At 38.1% G+C, this 21,639-nt stretch overlaps 3 protein-coding genes across 6 annotated transcripts; 2 read left to right on the forward strand and 1 right to left on the reverse strand.

Moving 5' to 3' along the window:
* Nucleotides 1–475: 475 nt before the first annotated feature.
* Nucleotides 476–8,861, reverse strand: LOC311067814 (apoptosis regulator BAX-like). Its single transcript, XM_084089945.1, has 7 exons — nt 8,712–8,861; nt 7,936–8,060; nt 5,527–5,575; nt 5,271–5,441; nt 5,014–5,149; nt 4,820–4,924; nt 476–2,007 (listed from the first exon to the last, which is right to left on the reverse strand). The coding sequence occupies exons 2-7, from the start codon at nt 7,964–7,966 to the stop codon at nt 1,909–1,911; spliced, it is 591 nt and encodes a 196-aa protein (XP_083946071.1). The 5' UTR covers nt 7,967–8,060; nt 8,712–8,861; the 3' UTR covers nt 476–1,908.
* A 3-nt stretch (nt 8,862–8,864) lies between these two features.
* Nucleotides 8,865–11,222, forward strand: rps11 (ribosomal protein S11). Its single transcript, XM_084090052.1, has 5 exons — nt 8,865–9,000; nt 9,705–9,839; nt 10,034–10,109; nt 10,648–10,777; nt 11,034–11,222. Exons 1-5 carry the CDS (start codon nt 8,986–8,988, stop codon nt 11,155–11,157), a joined length of 480 nt encoding a protein of 159 aa, XP_083946178.1. The 5' UTR covers nt 8,865–8,985; the 3' UTR covers nt 11,158–11,222.
* A 1,005-nt stretch (nt 11,223–12,227) lies between these two features.
* On the forward strand, nt 12,228–21,520 carry hrob (homologous recombination factor with OB-fold). Of its 4 annotated transcripts, none has more exons than XM_084089576.1 (10): nt 12,228–12,414; nt 12,533–12,586; nt 12,794–13,735; nt 13,932–14,015; nt 17,247–17,387; nt 17,862–17,970; nt 18,159–18,244; nt 18,530–18,649; nt 19,641–19,839; nt 21,252–21,520. In XM_084089576.1, the coding sequence occupies exons 1-10, from the start codon at nt 12,385–12,387 to the stop codon at nt 21,308–21,310; spliced, it is 1,824 nt and encodes a 607-aa protein (XP_083945702.1). In that variant the 5' UTR covers nt 12,228–12,384; the 3' UTR covers nt 21,311–21,520. The 4 variants fall into 4 exon arrangements, with proteins under 4 accessions (XP_083945702.1, XP_083945704.1, XP_083945701.1 ...); XM_084089578.1 differs by having other exon boundaries at nt 17,250–17,387; XM_084089575.1 differs by having other exon boundaries at nt 12,250–12,414; nt 19,638–19,839; nt 21,252–21,519.
* The last annotated feature ends 119 nt before the right edge of the window (nt 21,521–21,639 follow it).

Consider the following 21,639-nt stretch of genomic DNA (forward strand, 5'->3'; position numbering starts at 1 on the left):
GGAAGTAAAATAACTAGCTTAAATAAAGTCATTTTAGTACTTCTACTTTTGGTCTAATATTTACATCTTATTTCAGCTTTATTTTAACTTACAAAATGTTTAATAGTTTTAGTTTTAAAGAAACACTACATTACAGAGTCAAGCTAAAATAGTTTTTCATGATTTCAAAGACATTTTAAAGGCAAGGATTATTCTTAAATGCTTCCAATTATTTTGCAGACAAATGTATGGGAAATATATTACAGTTGACAAGTGTCCAGTATTTTAGAAACATCCCAGGATGCACCTCATGAAAGTCTCCTAAAATGAATACTGAGTGAATACTATAGTTTCCTTTGTTTAACATTCACTACATCATTCCCATACTTTTGTTTGTTATTTCATAGTTCTGATGCTTTTACCATTATTTTAAAATGTGGAAAATTATAATAAAGAGTAGCTGTGTCAAAAAATCAAAGCACACCACACGTTTAAATTGAAATCCATAAAAACAATTTATTGTTTCATTTTACATCTTACAAAACAAACTCATGGGCTCACAGCACATAGACTGCCTTAGGGTGCACAATTGATACCATTTTACAAAGATGTAGAAAAAGATGAAAAAGGGGTGGCTAGTATCATAAAAAGGCCAAGGCACTGTCAACGAAAGAATCAAAAATAAAAGAAACCGTATCCAAACAACCAAAAGAGAAAGAAACAAGTATATAAAAAGAACAATTGCATGTAAAGGTAGGACTGTGGGTCTGACTAACCATGGTTAAAATACAGTACTAAGAAGACTTTGCTGAGGGGAAAAGCTCAACTGATTTGTCTATTAAGTCTGAGATGAGTCTGTGCCCATGCGCTATCACTTAAACACTGAATGTTTGCACCAGCGCAAGCGAAACTAACTGCTTTTCACAAAGTCCCCTTATGTGGAACGAATTTTCAAGTGTTTTGATAGTCAAGCAGGACCCTCCACTATTCGAAAAGAAATATTTGGTTCTGTAAAAAACGCTGTCTTCATGGCTCAGAGAAGTTTTATGCATTTAAGAATCACTAGTATTGTCCATCCCTGTCGTAGGAGGGGCTCAGCGCTCACGCAAACTAAGACACGCCCACATACTGCAACCAGAGTGCTGATTGGTTGGCTGCACTGCTCAAATGCTGCTGCAAACACTTCATAAACGGCTAAAATTGTACCTTCAAGTATAATCAACTTCATTGACGTTTCTTAGCCCTGCTGCGATGAACTGGCGAAATATGAAAGAAGAGGAGGAACGAGGAAGAGGAGAAATTCAAATAGCAGAAAAAACAGCCTGAGCCCATTCCTACTCTTTCAGATGACAGATGGTATGCTCAAAAAAAAAAAAGAGACAGATATTACAATAATTCAACACTTATGAGCTATTATATATTTTTTATTATTAAATGCAACTGTGACTGTCATTGCTCACTTTGAAGAAAAAAAAAAATCCTAAATCAGAAATTCCTGCTTGCAAACAATGTTAATAAATTAAATCAAATACCAATAACGTATTTTATATAACCTAGATACCCATAACCCCATACTAGGAATAAATAGCTAAAATTAAGCCTAAACCTGACCTCTTGCGCATTAATCTCTCATTTTTCAGTGCAAATGTTATAAGTTGTAGATGAGAAAGGGCACAGGCTCAGGAGTAACAAGAGTGGCTCGAGACATCTGCATCATGCTCTCTTTCTTTCCTCCTCTTCTCTCTCTCTTTCGGTGAGTTGATGTCATTTTCAACTCTCTTATTTGTCTTTCTCTGTATATCTCTATTCAAATCCCTTTCTGCCCCCCCCCCCCATCTTTCCGTTCTCTTTTGCTGGTCTGTTTCACCCTCTGTTCACTGTCTTAACCCTCTCTTCTCTCAATCTCCACCTTCTTATAAGTCCTCGTGCTCACATCTTGCGGATCACCACTACTGTGGTGAGAACTCCGGCCAGGAAAACCCCGATAGTTTGCCATGTGGGGGTCCCGAAATAGGAGCGGATTCCCTCCTAAAGGAGAAGAAATGGTATGTTTCAGATGGCAAGAGTGGAAGAGCTTTTAATACAGAGAAAATTACATCAGCTTTAAAAAAAAAAAAAAATAATAATAATAATTTGTTGACATAAGAGTCAATAACAGATAAGAGTGTATACATGATAATGAAAGGGGGAAAAAAGCCTTCAAGAAAAGGGTAAAAATATAACACGTGAAGTTCTTAGAAATGTTATTCTTGTATTCATGATTACCCATTTAAAACAATTATATATATACATATATATATATATATATATACACACACACACAGTATCTCACAAAAGTGAGTACACCCCTCACATTTCAGCAAACGTTTTAGTATAACTCATATATCTCTAAAATATTTTACATAATATTTTAGAGTAGTCAATGTGCTGCTTGTCTAGCAGTATATATTTACTGTCCTCTAAAAATAACTCAACATACAGCCATTATTGTCAAAATAGCTGCCAACAAAAGGGAGTACACCCTAAGTGATAATAGCTGTACGTCGTTTAACCATGCAAAGCCACATGTCCTATTCATCATGTTCATGTTTTTGTCTGCTTGACAGGGCCATACAAATTTGTGTATCTTGTATTAGAGCAGTTCAAATTTGTGCTTTGAGTACAATTCTCTCACACTGACCACTGGATGTTCATCATGGCACCTCATGGCAAAGAACTCTCTAAGGATTTGAGAATTAGAATTGTTGCCCTCCACAAAGATGGCCTAGGCTATAAGAAGATCGGTAACACCCTGAAACTGAGTTACAGTGCAGGCCAGGGTCATACAGAGGTTTTCCAAGACGGGTTCCACTCGGACTGTGCCTCGCAGGGGTCAATCAAAGAAGATGAGTCCTCGTGCTGTGCGTCAGGTGCAGAAGCTGGCTTCAAAAAACAGACGCACAAGTGCTGCCAGCATTGCTTTAGAGGTTGCAGAAGCGGAAGGTCAGCTTGTCAGTGCTCAGACCATACGCCACGCACTGCAACAAGTCGGTTTGCATGGCCGTCGTCCCAGAAGGAAGCCTCTTCTGAAGCTGGCTCACAAGAAAGCCCGCAAACAGTTTGCTGAAAGCAACCTGTCCAAGAGCATGAATTACTGGAACCATGTCCTGTTGCCTGATGAAACTAAGATGAAATTGTGTGGCTCAGATGGTGTCCAGCATGTGTGGCGACGCCCTGGTGAGGAGTACCAAGAAAATTGTGTCTTGCCTACAGTCAAGCATGGTGGTGGTAGCATCATGGTCTGGGGCTGCATGAGTGCTGCTGGTACTGGGGAGCTGCGCTACATTGAAGGAAACATGGATTCCAACATGTACTGTGACATTCTGAAGCAGAACATGATGCCCTCCCTTCAGAAACTGGGCCGAACACACCGCCAACATGACAACTGCCTTGCTGAGGAAGCTGAAGGTGATGGAGTGGCCAAGTATGTCTCCAGACCTGAACCCTATTGAGCACCATGTGTCTAACATCCAGTAGCTCCGTGATGTCATTATGGAGGAGTGGAAGAGGGTCCCAGCAACAACCTGTGCAGTTCTGGTGAACTCCATGCCTAGGAGGATTAAGGCAGTGCTAGATAACAATGGTGCTCACACAAAATATTGACCCTTTGGACACAGTTTTGACATGTTCACTTAGGGTGTACTCCCTTTTGTTGCCAGCTATTTTGACAATAATGGCTGTATGTTGAGTTATTTTCAGAGGACAGTAAATATACAAGCAGCACATTGACTACTCTAATCCAAGTTTCATTTCTATAGTATTGTCCCTTGAGAAGATATACTAAAATGTTTGCTGAAATGTGATGGGTGTACTCACTTTTGTGAGATAATGAATGCAAGTATGTACAGTATATATATATATATACATATATATATATATATATATATACACATACACACACACACACACACGCACATTTCATTAAATGATTAAAGAAATCTTGAAAACACACAAGTCAAGGTTACTTAAAAAAAGAAAAATGCATTATTAATTCAGAAATTCCATTACATTTCTAATAACATAATTATGTCTAATGACATAATCAAAGCCAAATGGGTGTGGTAAATAATATTAACCAATAAATTCTGTCAAACAATTAAACAAATCCAATAAAATTACAATACTATTCAAAAGTTTGGGGTCGATGCAATTTTGAAAAGGTTTTTTATGCTCAGTCACCAAGGCTGCATTTATTTGATCGAAAATATTATGAAATATTATTACAATTTAAAATAATTGATTTCTATTTGAATATATTTTAAAATGTAATTTGTTCCTGTAATGCAAAGCTGCATTTTCATCAGCATCATGAAAATGCATTACTCCATGATCCTTCAGAAATCATTCTAATATGATGATTTGCTGCTCAAGAAACATCTATTATTATCAACAATGTTGAAAAGAGCTGTGCTGCTTAATTTTTTTGTGGATACACTTTATTTAGGATTCTTTAATGATCAAATAGAAAACTTTTGTAACATCATTAAAGTATTTATTGGCATTTTTGATTAATTTAATTTGTGGAATAAAACTATCATCCTTTAAAATATGTTTTAAAAAAAAAGACGGGCTCTAAACTTTTGAAGTGTAGTGTACAGTACTGCCTGAATATTGAGCTTCACATTACAGAAGTTAAATGTTCATGATGTTTTGTGTCTTTTGTTTATCTCGGTATCAGTGTTTTTGGTAAAGGTCACTGTGGCTTGTGTGGAAATATCACATCAACACTGACATTTCACACGATTTTAAGGAACTGATCTAGTGAAGAAGTCATTTAAGTCATTTCACTGTCATTTCTTACCCATCCACCCTGTTCCCTGATCCAGTTGACAACATGTTCCTTAATGTAGGACATAGTCCAGCTTATGATGGTTCTGATGATGTCAGGAACCTTGGTTAAAATAGCCTAGGAGTACAAGAAAAAGAAAAAGACGAATATTTAAAATATCAAAACAATCTATTTCAATATGAGTCTTAGCTTGCGTAGGTCTTTACCTTGATGACAAGCCGGCACGCAAAGTAGAAAAGCGCCACCACCCTGCCCCAGTTGAACTTCCCATCAGAGAAGATCTCACGGGCCACTTTTATGAAGACGTCTTGAGTCGGTTGAAGAGCAGAGTCATTTAACATCCTACAGCAAAACGACAGTGAAGACGTATGGATGAGTTGCAGCACACTGCCATCCAGTGGGCATTTCTGAGCACAGCAGGAGATGGTGGCAATGTCACCCACAAGCTGGAACCCTAACTTACCTTTGCAGCTGCGTATTTCCATCCAGTTCATCTCCGATCTGCTGCAAACACTGCGCAAGACGTTTATGGCTGGGGTCACACAGCTCAACGCCACCCAACTGACTCCGGGTTATTTCAGCATCACCATCACCATCACCGCCTCTATAGCGACGGACCCGTTCATAGACGAAGCTGCAGGACAGGGGCGAGATGACCGAGGTAATGAACAAGAACAAAGAACATGGGAAATAAGAAGTGGAGAGAAGATGATACTCACTTAGAGAGAAGTGCAGAACCCAAGGCAATTATCTGGTCATTGCCATTGCCTTCAAATGACAGGAAATAATAAGGATTAAAAACATGATATGAGTAAAAAGACACTTATATTAAAAAAAGGGAGCAAAAATATTTGAATTTTATTTTGACTTTTGTTTCCGCCACAGAATAAAAAAATTTAAAATATAATTGCGACTTTTTATCTCACAATTCTGAATTATTTTCTCTGAATTGTGAGATAGTTATAAAGTCCAATTCTGAGGGGATAAATTTAAAGATTATAAAAAGATTATATATCACAATTCTGACTTTCAATTGACAATTGAGACTTTATATGACACAATTCTGACTGTATAACTTGTAATTGCGAGTTTATATCATGCAATTCTGAGAAAAAATAAAAAGACAAAAAGTCGCAATAATTACATGATTGTTACATGACTCAGCACAGCAGTGAATAATTTGGTTTCAGTTTCCTAGTGAGTAAAGTTGATGTAAAGAAACTAATATGCATGAGCTGTCCTGTGGAAAAAGAGACTGGCTTAACCTAAATCCCTCGAGCACATTTCAGAAATATCTCATTTTGACTATTAGACATATTTGAATATTCAAATAAAACAAAGGACTTCTGTCAAAATATCTCACAACTCTAAAGGGTTAGTTTACGCAAAAATGAAAATGAATCACTCACCCTCATGTCGTCATTCCAAACCCTTAAGACTTTCGCTCATCCTCAGAACACAAATGAAGATCTTTTTAATGAAATCTGAGAGCTTTCTGTCCCTCCATTGACAGCTACGCAACTACCATTTTCAAGCCCCAGAAAGGTAGTATAGACATAAAAGTAATCCATGTGACTCCAGTTCTGGGGCTTGAAAGTGGTAGTTGTGTAACTGTCAATGGAGGGACAGAAAGTTCTCCAATTTCATAAAAACAAAATCTTCATTTGTGTTCCGAAGATGAACAAAAGTCTAATGGGTTTGGAATGACATGAGGGCGAGTAATTAATGGCAAAATATTCATTTTGGGGTAAACTAACACTTTTAAAACTTCACTTGATGACACCAACATAACAAATACAGGCTGTCTCAAAACTAGTGAGCTGCCTACCGAGACAGCATTTTGAGTGTCACAAACATATTATACCTAGAAATGATGTCTTAGTAAGCAGGTTAGAAACATAACAAAACCCATTTCTGGTCGTATCTAAGTATGTAACCCTCCTTTTGTGTTCTCGTCAATATGACCCATATTAAACTGCTCGAAACACTGGTAGTTGAAATTGATACTTTTTTTCATTTGGGGTCATGAATATGCATGCAAAATTTCTACACTTTAGATGTGTTTTGGAATGGCTGTACAAATATTGTGTCTATGGTGTTAAAGGTCAAATTGAGTTTCCAGGCAATTCAACAAAAATCTAAATTCCCCTCTTGCCGATTATTAATGTAAACCCAGTCAGTTATGTCTTAAGGGAACATAAAAAAAACACAGCAGGAGCGTTTTAAAAGATTAGTTCACCCACAAATGATAATTATGTCATTATGTCCAAACCTGTATGCGAAGTTAGGCAGAATGACAGCCTCGGAGACCATTCGCGTTCATTATATGGAACAAGATGCAATGAAAGTGAACAGTGACCGAGGCTGTTACAGTGCCTAACATCTCTTTATGTGCTCCACAGAAGAAAGACAGTGATACAGGATTGGATCAACATACAGTTAAGAGTCAACGATGACGTAATTATCATCTTTTTAGGTGAACAATACCCTTTAAGACAGCAACCCAACTCGAAACCTGTATAATATGTCCAGCTATCGGTGAGGTGAGTGTTTACTACCCCCTCCTAAGAGATCACCACTGAAACGATGATGTCACCTCTTCTGGAAATCAACAACATCGCGGTATCGGGTATGTGAGCACGACCAACACACGCGCACAGAGGCTCTGTCTAAAAACATAGTGTGCTGCCTATCTAGACGGTATTTCTAGGCATCATCGAAAGTTCGGAACGCTCATTCGATGCTCGTACATTCGTTCGGAACGCGGGTGATGCACACACACACACACACACACACACACACACACACACACACACACACTGTCTGGGTAGGCGATTCACTTTAAAACACAGACAAATAAGACTGTGGTTTGCGTATGCAGTTCAAGTCATTGTTGTCAGTCAGTATATCTGAGCGGCGGATCGTCCGCTGGTCGGTATGTGTACAGACATGTTTCAGACAAACAGCGGCGTTGTGACAGTGAACGGCACAGAGCAAACTCACAGTTCACGTTATAAATAAAGTCTAATCTACATTAAAACGTCGGTCTAGACATTCTGTAGGGTATCTGAGTTACGAATCGGAAAAACAGGCGAAAATCATTATTTGGACATAAAAGCGGCACTTACCCGTATCGCCTCCACCCGACGGCGCTGCCATATTAGCATGAAAACAAGTGTGAACGCTTCCGCTGCGTGACGTCAATCAGTGATCGACAGGAGGAAGTCAGTCACCGGAGTCTGATGCAGCAACGCTTCAGATAAAACAACGATTTAGAGGAAACGTTCTTGACCTGTTATAAACATCTCATTGATTTGAATGACATGCCAAGTTGTATATAAATTACAACATAATACAAAATTGCACATTGCTGTTAATTTTGGCTGTTTTTCCTCCCCGAGTGTGAACTCCATATTCTCACCATGATAAACGTCTCAAGTATCAAATACGATACAAAATGCAAATGCATACTTTTTATATAGATTATATAGACAAGTACTCCCTTGTTACTGGTAACGTTCTATGGGCATATGTGGTTCAGATGTCAACTATTCATGATTTCAGACTAATGTGGTGTGAATTACAGTTGGCGGTTTGCCAGTCGTACTTACTACTAATTTTTAATTTCGTAGGCCTAATAATAATATTTTCACCACTTTATTTATTAGATTTATACTCACTATGATAATACTGTCATTGCAGTTTGACTATGTTTTTCATACTCCATCTCTGTAGATTCACGCAGAAATTTATATTTCACGATTCTGTTAGCATTGCACGGCGAATTTTTTACTGCATTTAAGTATGTACCATTATACGCAACGATATTAATAATAATTGTGAACGTAATATGTTTTGAATTAACGCACACCAAAGAAACATGATGGATAAAAGTATCCAATACCTTCTCAACAATGAATTCAGACGGTAACACCAACCACTTGAAGCACAAACCAGTTGTCATTAAAACGATTTTTAAAGTTGTTTAAATGTAAAGAAAGAAATAATCTCGGATAAAATACATGTCATTTGGCAAATAGTTTGGTTGAATCATAGGGGTTGAATTCAAGATTTAACGTTAACTCAGTCACGCCCACAATTTGTCGTCATATCCGCGAAAGCCTCTCTTCCGTCCGTCTCGCGCATGTGTAGTCCTCTTTACAACTCGGGTGGCGAAGATGGCGGACGCTCAGGTACGTGAGTCCAAACGGCGTGGTCATGAAAACTCAATTGATTTCATGTTAAACTTCAGTTGAAAGCCACAAATTCTGGTAGATGAACAGCGAAGAAACCAACATGGAGACAATGATGTCGAAATGGACCATATTTTGTGCTAAAATACGCGTTTTTCATCCCGGCTGAACGGAAACGCGTGCGGCCTTTCTTTACCATATCAACAGAATGTGACTTCTTAAACATGCAACTGTTTATATGGACTACAGTTGTTTTAGTATCCTGATTAAAATAACTGAATTTGTCTGCAAAGCACTCCAGAACATGGAAAGCTTTGCTTTTAAAGGGTGAGGATATTCGAAATCTGATGATACTTATGGAGATACTGATCCAGTTGGATATGCCTCGATTTTGCAATGCCACGAGTCCAAAATGCCTTTTTTGTGTAATTGAACACATGCTCTAAATGGGCATCAAGCTGCAAATGATGATATATCACGACGGTCTTCCAAGTCTGTGAGGCCCTGACGACACTGCCTTATGGCATTTCTCTGATGCAGCATAAAATCTCTAAAATGTTTTGTTAAAGCCTTTTTGATTCTTAGTCAGAAACATCCAAGTGTCCATTATTCAGGATGTTTAGGTCTGTTATGTTACTTGAACATATCAACATCCATTGGTTTGTAAGGAACATGACTGACTCTGTGTTTGTGTTCTGTTTCAGAACGAGAGGTCTTATCAGAAACAGCCCACCATCTTCCAGAACAAGAAGCGGGTTTTGGCTGTTGAAGGAAGTGGCAAAGAAAAGCTCCCACGTTACCACAGAAACGTTGGCTTGGGCTTCAAAACCCCTAGAGAGGTGAGTTTGTTTGCATATAAGCGTAACTTATCACTTTTCATTGCAGATGATGTTTTTTCATGACGGTCTTCCTAGACTCCAGGAGAGCTCTGAGGATACTGCCTTAAGGCAATACTGATGCAGTTGAATATGCTTCCATTATGTACCCTAAATTGATTTCAAATGACTAAACATCTTCTGCTTTACTTCCACAGGCTATTGAAGGCACTTATATTGATAAGAAATGCCCTTTCACTGGAAACGTGTCCATCAGAGGCCGGATTCTGTCCGGTGAGTCTTTGTAGTTCTTTGTGGAGTAATTGTAGTTTTATTGGGGTGCAGATGATGTCTTATCACGATGGTCTTCTGAACCGTTTGGGTTTTGAGGATAGTGCCTAATGGCTTTACTGATGCCTCCCTGTATATCTTAGTCATTTTTGGAAATCAAAGATGTTCTTAAAAGGATAATTCACCCAAAAATGAAAATTGTCATTATTCGCACTCAAGTTGTTCCAAACCTGTAGGAATTTGTCTTCTGAACACAAAAGATATTTTGAAGAATGTCAGTAACCAGACTGTTGATGGTCCTCATTGACTTCTATAGTATATCCCCCCTCCTTATAATTGGGCCCATCTAACTGTTTGGTTACTGACATTCTTCAAAATATCTTTTGTTCAGCAGAAGAAATCAATTCTTACAGGTTTGGAGCAACTTGAGGGTGAGTAAATGACAGAATTTTTGCTCTTGGGTGAATTATCCCTTTAAAGACTTTGTTTGCTGGCTATTGATATACTGCATATGTTAACTTATTTGCTGTCACTTTTCCAGGTGTGGTGACCAAGATGAAGATGCAGAGGACCATTGTCATCAGGCGGGATTACTTGCATTACATCCGCAAGTACAACCGTTTTGAGAAGAGACATAAGAACATGTCTGTCCACCTCTCTCCATGCTTCAGGTAAAATTCCTCCTGTGACGCTTCCTTTTAGGTGCCCAAAAACCCTTTGTGTTAGCTGCAAATGATGATTTATCATGACGGTCTTCCAAGTCTGTCAGGCTCTGACGACACTGCCTTATGGCATCACTGATGCAGCAAATAGTAGTCCCTGAAATGTTTCATCACACAAGGTTTTTGGGTTGAGTAGTTTAGTTTGGAAAATTACTTGTACAAAGTTTTTCTTCTTGAATGTCACTAATGTTCTCCATATTTTTAGGGATGTGACTGTAGGTGACATCGTTACAGTTGGTGAATGCCGACCTCTCAGCAAGACAGTGCGGTTCAACGTCCTGAAGGTCACCAAGGCAGCTGGAGCCAAGAAGCAGTTCCAGAAGTTCTAGAACTGATGGTTTAACAATATGGCTCCTCTGTTTGTGGAAATGAAAATAAAAATCTGTTCTTTAAATGTTTCTGTATAGTGTAGTCTATAATGAATGTCACTTTGCAAAAGAATCCTGCTCTTATATGCCAATCTACCCCCCCACCCCCTTCAACATTTCATATTTTGGATATATCTAACAGGCCCAAATACTTTATTTGTATATATGTACTTAGTGTACTTGCCTGAGAAACTACTAGGTATTATAAGGCAACTACATGGGGTGAGGTGTACATTCAGGATTAGTATAATGTACATGGGATGGGGGAACAGGACTAAAAAGTTAAGTGTTACTGAACATAGTATTGTTTTGTGTTTTAGTGTGACTGATATGTTTATATAGATTGACAATCTCATGAATGTCACTTGCATAAAGTTTGTGTAGTTTTGTAGGCTGTTGATTTGTTTATTTTGATTTTGATGGCCAAATAGTTTGTTTTTCATTATATATATATATATATATATATATATATATATATATATTAGCATGTCCCATCAGTACTGAGTGATGTCAGAGAAAATCATTAACATTTAGAAATTATGCATATCCTCACATATGAGTATTCTACATCGGATTGTACGTGGTAAAATCTATTTGGCCTAATCAGGGGCGGACCGGGCAAAAAATCAATGTTACCGCACGCATTCAAATATGAGGTAGTTCGGGCGGGGGCATGCTCCCCGAGAAAATTTGGATTTCTCGGACCTACATATGTGGACTTAATTTAAGACTTTAGGATGCCAAAAATATGTTTTTCTGCAGTTGCTGTACAAAAAAAGGCGGATTCCATTGTGTAGTGATGAGTGCCATTCGCACAAAGTGTAAATAAAGGTGATATCTAATGCGACTTTGGGAATAAGCTCGACTGAACGGACATAACCTTTTTTCTGAAATTACAATGTTTATTCCAAAGTTTTGTTCGTCGTGCGTGTTCGTGTATGCACGCCTAGGACACACACACCCGGCAGATGTCGCTACTTCACCGCTGCTGAACCCGCGCCAGCAACACACGCCGCCTGCCTACGTCACGCACGTCGTCCGTGTTTGAACGTGGCGGCGCGAGGTTGTGAAAATTAGAGATTATACACTATTCGGTGTTTTCCTGGTCTGCACATCTAATGAGAACAAAATTTTTAACGAATAGTTGCATACAACAATAATTAATGGTTGTGTTGCATAACTGCTCTAATGGTTGACGGAACAGACATGACAGCCACGGTAAGTAACTTAAGCTAACGTTATGTACAAACAGCTAACGCTAGCGTTTTTGTTGTAAGCTAAAAACGGATTATTGTGTTTTTTCTTTGATGATATAATTAACAGTTTGTTTTTACAGGCTTGTAAGAAATGGAAGGGGCTGTTCAGTCTTGGAGAGGAGTTTGATGATGAGGTTTGGAGTTTACTTTTAGTTTTGACATGCATTTAGTATAGATTAAAAAACAAACAAAGTTTACATAGAATAAGATGTAAACACACGCACACACATACATATATTTATATGTATGTATGTGTTTCATATATTACATATGTATGTGTATTGTGTATACACGTGTATGTGTATAATTTGTTTCATATTGTTATGGTTTTTCATCTGTAGGATTTGCTTGAACCTGATTGGACATGTCCATCAGACTGCACATCTTCTACTGCTCCCTCTGTAGCTCCACCATCCGAGTCCTCGCATGTGTCGGCTGAAAAATCCACTCATGTTCAGCAGAGACCTGTTAGCTTGTCATCAGGCCCTGGGGAAAATATGTCAGGATCTGGTTGTGTGGCGACTCTTCGAACACCAACATGTGGCACTATCAATTCCCCACCAGACTTCTCCATACCTTGCCATCAGACACTTTTTTCCCTCAGAGCACCTGCGTCATCCCTGAAACCCTCCTCTAACCAAATAAACCATCCACCGCCAGCATCTCTCAGTGTCCCGCAGAGAGACCTCACTCCTCAGGATGACTTTGACGACTGGGATGTGGATCTGGAGGAGCTGGATAGCATTCCTCAGGTGGTTTCTGAGCCACAAAATATTTCTTCACCACTGGACAACATTTCACCGGTTAAACGAATGAGACATTCAGCACCAGAAGTGTCCTCCCATGGCAGGTTCGATGCTACCTGCTCGGTGTCAGTTGCACGGCCCTCAATCAACAGCTCATTCGCTTCCAATGTCGAAGGCTCCAGGTGTCCATCTACCCCTATGCAGAATCCAAATCACATGCGTATCCCCGCTACATTAGTCTCACGAGTCCCCGGACCTGTGACTACAAGGCCTCCAGTTGTGTCTTCTCAGTGCCACAGGGATACTTCGTCACCGAGGACCCCGCTGCAGCCCAGAGGATCTCTTTTCCACTCTGTGTCATCTGCTATTGATTCCTCTTCCACATTTACACCTCGTACTCTCAACACACCCGTCCTGACCAATCACTTGGTCCAGCTGGTGTCTGCAGCCAATAAGACACCTCAGAGACCACAGAGCTGTATGATGACACCCAAAGCACGTCGTTTCCCTGGCCCAGCAGGAGCACTACCACAGCAGGTCAGCCAAGCACTAATCTAGCTGATTACTGTTAATGGAACACAATACGTACTTCCCAGATCTGTTATTTTGTGTATTGCAAGACTATTTCTCCCTAAAACTTGTGGTTGATATTAATTATTGTTCTGTAGCCTCAGCTGTAACCTGGAGATTTCCTTTGTTTTCTTACAATATTCCTATTTATGTTGTCTTGTAGGTCAGTGGGGGGAGTCTTGATGATATTGTTGTGTCAGTTCCTCAGACACCTGCACATGGAGCGGTTGCTCGCCTAAGAAATGAGGTATGTGAACGTGGGACCTTTCACATTAGAAAATTACAGTCGATGGATCTGAGGCTTTGTGGGTCATTTCGTGTCAACTCAACCAGAGGTCCCTGGCTAAAAATTGTAATATTGATTAAAAAAAATTCTGGTGAAAGAAATACATAAATGAAGAAGAAAGCTAAAATATAAAATGAGAGTGTAATCAACTATTTTGTGGAGAGGGTCAAAATAACAATTTTCACCTGAGATTTGGAGCCAAATTACAAAGGGGTAAAAATTACTTTAGAAAAATAACAGCATCATTTAATTTTTACTTGGAGATTGGTTGGTGTATCTGTAAAATCTGTTGACTTTAGCAATCTTTGTTACATTATATGCCAATGGTGAAAAAACACTTTTTAAGTATTTTGCCCCAAGTTTGCATGCCTGTAACTCAAGAAATATTTAAGTATGTAAATATTAAAAATGAGTAAAAATCAACAATTGTAAAATGGACCCAAATTGAGATCCCCTTATCTATCTATAACTGTTTGAAGTTTTCTTGCTTTTATTTTGTGATTATTTTTATTCCTCTCTATGTGTAAAGCACTTTGAATTGCCATAGTGTATGAAATGTGCTATATAAATAAACTTGCCTTGCCTTGCCTATGGGATTGAACCATATAGTGCCTTGAAAATGAAGATTTCAAAAGAAAAGTTGGTTTATTCATTATTCTAGTTTCATGTTCTTCGGCTGTTCCTCCTTGAAAGAAAAAACGTGTCAACTGTATGAAATGTGACTCACATTTGGTTTTTGACCCCTGGAAATGTATAATTTACTCCTAGAGCCATATTGAGATCCCAATACCTCTGTAATTGAACTATATAAGGCCTTAAAAATATGGATACCAAATGAAAAGTTGGTTAAAAACCAAAATATAAAAGCATATTCAGGTATCTTTAGTACTTGAGTTAGACATGCAAACTTTGGGAAAAAAACACAAGAAGTGTTTTCCCCATTTTTGAACGGTCACCGTTGGCATATAATGCAACAAAGTCAACAGATTTTACTAATAGACCAACCAATCTCTTTATAAAAATAAAATAATGATGCTGCCATCTTTCTAAAGTAGATAAACCCCCTGTAATTTAGCTCCAAATCTCAGGTAAATTGTCATTTTGACCCCCTCCCATCCAAGACATTTAATATTTTGACTTTCTTCACTATTTCAGTTTATCTTTCTTCAAATTTTTATTTTTTTTAACAAAATCAAACATTTGAGCCAGGGAAGTTTCTGAAATTTTGTTGAATTGACACAGAATGACACTTGTAGTGTCATTTTATTGTGCAATTTATTCCACTATTAATGTTAAGTAAAATACAGTCATGTGAAAAAGAAAGTGCACCCTTTTGAATTCTGTGGACATTAAAAAAATGACCTTGGCAGGTCTTAAAATTAGGTAAATACAACTTCAGATTAACAACAACACGTGTCACGGTTCATTCAACAAAAACTAGCCCAAAATGGAGAAGCTGTGTGTGTACATCCTTACTGCTTCCATAGGAATTAAGAGTGTAAGTAGCAGTCAGGCACTACTAATCAAATGCCTTTGTTATTAGTTGATCATCAGCAAGTGTGACCAACTCTATAAAAGCAGTAGTTTTGCCAGTTTGCTGCTCTGGAGCCTTCAGGTGTGTGTTAAGTTAACACAATGCCAAGGAGGAAAGACATCAGCGATCATAGAGAAGCAATTGTTGCTGCCCATCAATCTGGGATGGGTTATGCAGACATTTCCAAACATTTTGAAGTCCATCATTCTACAGTAAGTAAGATTATTCACAAGTGGAAAACATTCAAGACAGTTGCTAATCCTGGGGCTGATGACCAAGGGCTGATGATTTGGGCTTGTTTTGCAGCCACAGGACCTGGGCATCTTGCAGTCATTGAGTCGACCATGAACTCCTCTGTATACCAAAGTATTCTAGAGTCAAGTGTGAGGATATCTGTCCAACAACTAAAGCTTGACCGAAATTGGGTCATGCAACAGGACAATGATTTCAAGCACAGCAGCAAATCTACAACAGAATGGCTGAAAAAGAAAAGAAAAGTGTTTCACTGGCCTAGCCTAAGTCCAGACCTCAACCCGATTTAAATGCTGTGACAGGTGTGCATAAAAAAATGCCCACAAACCTCAATGAACTGAAGCAATGTTGTAAAGAAGAGCAGGCCAAAATTCCTCCACAACCATGTGAGAGTCTGAAAAAAGTCATAATTATCACTTCAAGTTATTGCTGCTGTGCTAAAGGTGGTTCTACAAGCAATTAAATCATAGGCTGTAGCTGTACTGGTGTGTGGTGGGCATTCTGGCACACTGTGGCTGCCGTCGCATCATCCAGGTGGATGCTGCACATTGGTGGTGGTTGAGGAGATTTCCCCTTTCCAGAGTGCAGAGAAAAGCACTATATAAATGTAACTCAAGGCATCTCCATTTTGGCTTTATTTTTCATAAAAATAAATAATGACTGTAAAATGTCATGTGGTGTTGTTTATCTGAGGTTGTATTTACCTAATTTTAAGACCTGTTAAGGGCCAGATGATTTTTTATTTGTCCTGATATACGTAAAAATAAATGCTCTAATCGTATTTAAATAATACTAAATATCACTGATTTTTTCCCAGTGTATGGAGACCCAATTTTTACACCAGGGTCCCTTATTAAAAAAAAAAAAAAAATTTTTTATATATATATATATATATATATATATATACATATATACATGCATACATACACATACATATATATATATATATATGTGTGTATATATATATATATATATATATGTATATATTTTATATTTATTATTATTATTATTATTATTACCTCTTTTATTTATTTGTTTAGATGCACCAATTCTGGCTGATTTAAAAGAAAAGGCAACTAAAATCACTCATTTTACATGCTACAGGTGAATTTAGGCATCACAAAAATATAAAATGGATATTAATTTTGAGATTTGCTAAATATTATATTTACATTACAATATTACAGAAGTCATCTAAATGAGCATCAATGTAAAATCCAATATCAGCCAATACCAATAAATTAAAACAGTATAAAATCTTTCGGTTATTGAAATTATATATTTTTTTCTTTTTCTTTTTCTTACCTTTTCTTTTTTATACACTGTACAATTGTGTGGATTCGCTGACAGATTCCTCACACATACTCTCAAACGTACACTCATCAGACGGTATCCATTTTTCTCAGCAGGTCTCCAGCTCTCAGGTGAGCGAGGAAGAGGAGTTCAGCAGGGGTCCGTGGGCAGTGATGAAGTCTGAGATGGGATTGGACGAGAAGAACCCTTCTTGCTTTCTGCATTTGTACAGTGTTGTCATGGTTCTCCGCAAGGTGAGCTACTTGAATCTCACAGCAAACTGTGTATTTAAATTAGATTTTGAGTGTTTGTGCTTAGCATAGAACTTTGTTAGTTTGCAGATTTGTTCATTTTATCCAGATTTGTACGATAAATATTTGTATTGCTTTGCAATGCCTGAAGTGGAAGTCCATGACTATAATCAGGACAAATGAGAAGTCTCGGCTCCCTAAATGATTAACACAAACATAATCACCGTTGTCATCAGTCACCTTAAAGTGATTATTAATGTAATTTTAATGTGTTTTGCCCAGTGTGTCATAACGATCCTCTGCTAATGGTACATGTGTGTTAAATATTCATTAGGCTGACAAATGCTGATTAGCTTTTCACTTGATTCATTACCAATGGCCTTGAGGCTGTGCTCCAACTTATGTTTTTTTTTCTTTTCTGTTATTCTCGTTTTCTTTGGTGCTTATTTGTGACTTAAATCTCTCTCACTCCTCCAGGCTGCTCTCAGGCAGCTAACTAAGAATAAGGTTCCTAACATGGCTGTTGTCTTGAAGAGTATCACACACACGCATGTAGACGCAAAGGCCATCTTCAGAGATCCCACAGGTACTACAAATAATTAGGGTTTAATGGTACATTAGCAGCCAAAAATGATTAGACAAAAAATATGTCTAATATGGCATATAAAATATGGTTCCTGACTGAGCTGGTTTTCCTGGTCTGATTGCACATATTTGTTTCCAGTAAAGTCTTTTTTTTGACTTGTCCTTTCCTGTTTCTTTTTCTCTCTGAAGGTGAGATGCAGGGCACTGTTCATCGTCGCCTTGTGGAAGACAGACAGGGAGAGCTCAAGACAGGAGCTGTGCTACTACTCAAACAAGTAACTATCTTTTTGACCTCATTATAAACTATACCGTGAACTAATATGCACTTAAGATTACACCAGATATTGTTTTACTTTACTCATTACTATTGTAATATATTACTCAGAGCCACGGCTTAACGTATAGCACATGTTGAGCCGTAGTGCTTATGTGGGCATTACGAGATCAGGCTCGCAATATTTGCAGATCCCATTGTGCACTATTCTCTATCATTTCCAGTCCTCTACTGTGTGTCTAATAAAGAGGCTGTGAGTCCATAGATTTCTAATTATTTTTTAAAGGTGGGTGTGTTTTCACCATCACACCGAAATCACTACCTGAATGTCACACCCAATAACCTTCTCAGGATATACCCACCTGATGGGGTCTTCCATAACTCCCAGCCATCCCACCCTCCACTGGTGAGTTGGCTTGTTCTGTTCCCCTGTGTATGCATCATTTTTCTAAAATTCTGTTTTAAAGGGTTAGTTCACCCAAAAATGAAAATTCTGTCAGTAATTACTCACCCTCATGTTGTTCCAACCCCGTAAGACCTTCGTTCATCTTTGGAACACAAATTAAGATATTTTTAATTAAATCTGAGAGCTGGATCACTCCTCCATAGGCTTCTAAGACATTATAACTTGCTGGCCCAGAAAATGTATTAAAGACATCGTTAATATAGTCCAAGTGACTACAGTGGCTCTATCTTAAGTGTATAAAGCGACGAGAATACTTTTTGTGCGCAAAAAAAACAAAAATAAATAAAAATATTTTTTGGCCTAAAAATAACATAAATAATTCATTTCCTTCTCTCTGGGCCTTGAGTTATTTCACGTAGTGTTTTAGCGCAGCGTGTCTGTGTTGCACGAGCCTACGTGTGACGTGCAACACAGATGCACTGCGCAGTTATACTACGTGAAAGTAGTATTTTTTTAAAACATTTTTAAGTCGTTTTTTTTTTTCCCACAAAAAGTATTCTCGTCGCTTTATACACTTAAGATTGAGCCACTGTAGTCACTTGGACTATAATAACGATGTCTTTAATACATTTTCTGGGCCAGCAAGTTATAATGTCTTAGAAGCCTATGGAGGAGTGATCCAGCTCTCAGATTTAATAAAAAATATCTTAATTTGTGTTCCGAAGATGAACGAAGGTCTTACGGGGTTGGAACAACATGAGGGTGAGTAATTACTGACAGAATTTTCATTTTTGGGTGAACTAACCCTTTAAGTCTTTCTTCAAATTGAGTCCAATTTGGTGGTCTCCAGCATTTTGCTTGTCTGTTGTGGAAGTACCTTTACTGAGGAGATGCTTCCTTTTCCAAAATGTTTCTCTATTAAACTATTTATGTGTTGTATTTATCATTTGTTTTGTTTTCATTTCGCCCCTGTTGTGCCGTGTACAAGCAGGAGTTTGCATTGCGTAGTGAACCCAGCGGGCCTGCGGGGGGCCCGGTCTCTCAGATGGTGCTCCACTTTGATGACGAAGAAGAAAATACAGTTGAGGAAAGTCGGGCTGCTGATGGTTTAGACACTGCAGCTGGCTCTAATGAGCTCTGTCAAGCATCTACAGTGTTGGGACCAACAGAGGACACAGCATGGGACACAGGTGTGAACTTTGGAGTTTTGTCAATTAAGCAATCTCACACAAGCAAGAGTGCTGTTGTAGTCACAAAGCGACATAATCGCTGAAGCTGATCTAGAACAGAGTATGTGAGTGGAGTGGAGCGACATTTCTTTTCCCTGCACTAAGTCTTCTGTAAACACTTGCTCCAGGTTTTTTCCACTGCTGAGAAAATCCTGCTCTGGGGTGTTTCCTGTACAATGACGCTGATTAACCACCATCATGCAATAGTGGGTAGTTGCTTATTGTGCTCAAGAGCATGATCCACGTTATACTAACAAGAATCTGTTCTTCTAACCACAGGTCATATGCTGTAATTCCAACCAAACAAGTTTGCGATGCTGTTTGCGAATGTTTGTTGAAACTTTGTTTTGGGGAAACACTGAATCGCTGAACTATGTTGGTAACGACAGAATTTTTAACCATGGTTGTCTAACAATGGTTTTGGGAAACACCCCCCTGCCCTAAGCTTTTCTGGAGTGATAGGGAAACACGGGCGTGTTGGGGAAAAAAGTTATTTATTCCACACTCACATACTCTAGTCTGGAATGGCACAGACAAGCAGAGTGATACTAACAGTACTCTTGTGCTAGCACTCTTGAAATGGCATTTCACCATTTAAAATCGACTCAGAACAATCAATTGGATATTTTCATAAATTTACATTTCATGAATTGCATCAGTCGCATGTTAAAAGCATCAGGTATGAAGTAACTTTGAGGAAATGGATCTAGGCTGGATGCCAGATTGTGACTAAATGGAGGCATTTTGCCAGATCCATTTAGATTTGGTACAGAATTTTCTGTTATTGACTCCTTTCTGACCCCTGATTGACCCAATACTTAAGCTAATTTAAGTCCTATTCAACTGTCTTGACATTTTAAGCAGCACTGAGGAGGAAAACAAGAGGAGACTTTGTGCCGTGCATAGCGGTTCAGAAGCCAGAAAGCTTTTGATTAACATCAATTACCATGGATTTTTCTGTAGTATCATTAATGTTAGGGACTGTGAAGGTCTGTCAGTCCTAGGATGACCTGATGTGATTTATATATTGAACAACATTGAGCATATCATGATAAATTCTTGCTTATCACACTCCCCTAAGCTGGATTAATTTTCATTCAGAAATTTGTCACATTGTTTACTCTTTATTTGAACATATGAGTTTTTCAGATTAGAACAATGCAATTATCTCAGTGGCTTTTAACTCTTTAGAAGTTGCAAGAAAAAATGTTTTGTCTTCTAAACAGTGGGTGGTATGCTGGTGGTTTGAAATTAGATGGGAAAGATAATTTAACTAACTTTTAATTTTCAGATGCTCCAGTGTCTTTGAACTGTGGAGAGAGTGCATGCATTTGAGTATTAATCTTTGTATGTGATTTGTTTCTTTTCTAAAGATGACCTTGATGAGCTGCTCGGAGAGTTACCTGTGGAGTCATATGATGGATTACGTTGATCGCACAGTCACTTAAAATACAAAGTATAATTGTAGAACATGTCTTATATTAATACATATTATGACAATACCCACTATTGAACAAACAACACCTACTAACCAAAGACTTCACTACTTTTGTTTAGGTTTTGTGTAAACCTTTGTAAATATGTACATAAATCACTTGTCTCATGCATAAATCTTTAGGAATAAATTCCAAATGAGACCCGTAAATGATGTGTTCACTTCTTGAGTCTTGCTAACAAATGCTACATGCTTTTGTAGCTAGTATTAGATGTGTGTAAGGATGTTTTTTTATTATTCTGAAATTAGCCAGTAATCTGATTTTT

The sequence above is a fragment of the Abramis brama genome (genome assembly GCF_963993115.1).
Source record: "Abramis brama genome assembly, chromosome: 1".
Lineage (NCBI taxonomy): Eukaryota > Metazoa > Chordata > Actinopteri > Cypriniformes > Leuciscidae > Abramis > Abramis brama.

Coding starts and splice junctions, on each gene's coding strand:
- LOC311067814 (XM_084089945.1), bottom strand. CDS start 7,966: ATGGCAGCGCCGTCGGGTGGAGGCGATACGG. Junction 5,150..5,270: donor GGAAATACGCAGCTGCAAAG/GTAAGTTAGGGT, acceptor GTTTTGCTGTAG/GATGTTAAATGACTCTGCTC. Junction 4,925..5,013: donor CGTGCCGGCTTGTCATCAAG/GTAAAGACCTAC, acceptor TTGTACTCCTAG/GCTATTTTAACCAAGGTTCC.
- rps11 (XM_084090052.1), top strand. Junction 10,110..10,647: donor CAGAGGCCGGATTCTGTCCG/GTGAGTCTTTGT, acceptor TCACTTTTCCAG/GTGTGGTGACCAAGATGAAG. Junction 10,778..11,033: donor CACCTCTCTCCATGCTTCAG/GTAAAATTCCTC, acceptor CCATATTTTTAG/GGATGTGACTGTAGGTGACA.
- hrob (XM_084089575.1), top strand. CDS start 12,385: ATGGTTGACGGAACAGACATGACAGCCACG. Junction 17,971..18,158: donor CATCTTCAGAGATCCCACAG/GTACTACAAATA, acceptor TTCTCTCTGAAG/GTGAGATGCAGGGCACTGTT. Junction 18,650..19,637: donor AGCCATCCCACCCTCCACTG/GTGAGTTGGCTT, acceptor GCCGTGTACAAG/CAGGAGTTTGCATTGCGTAG.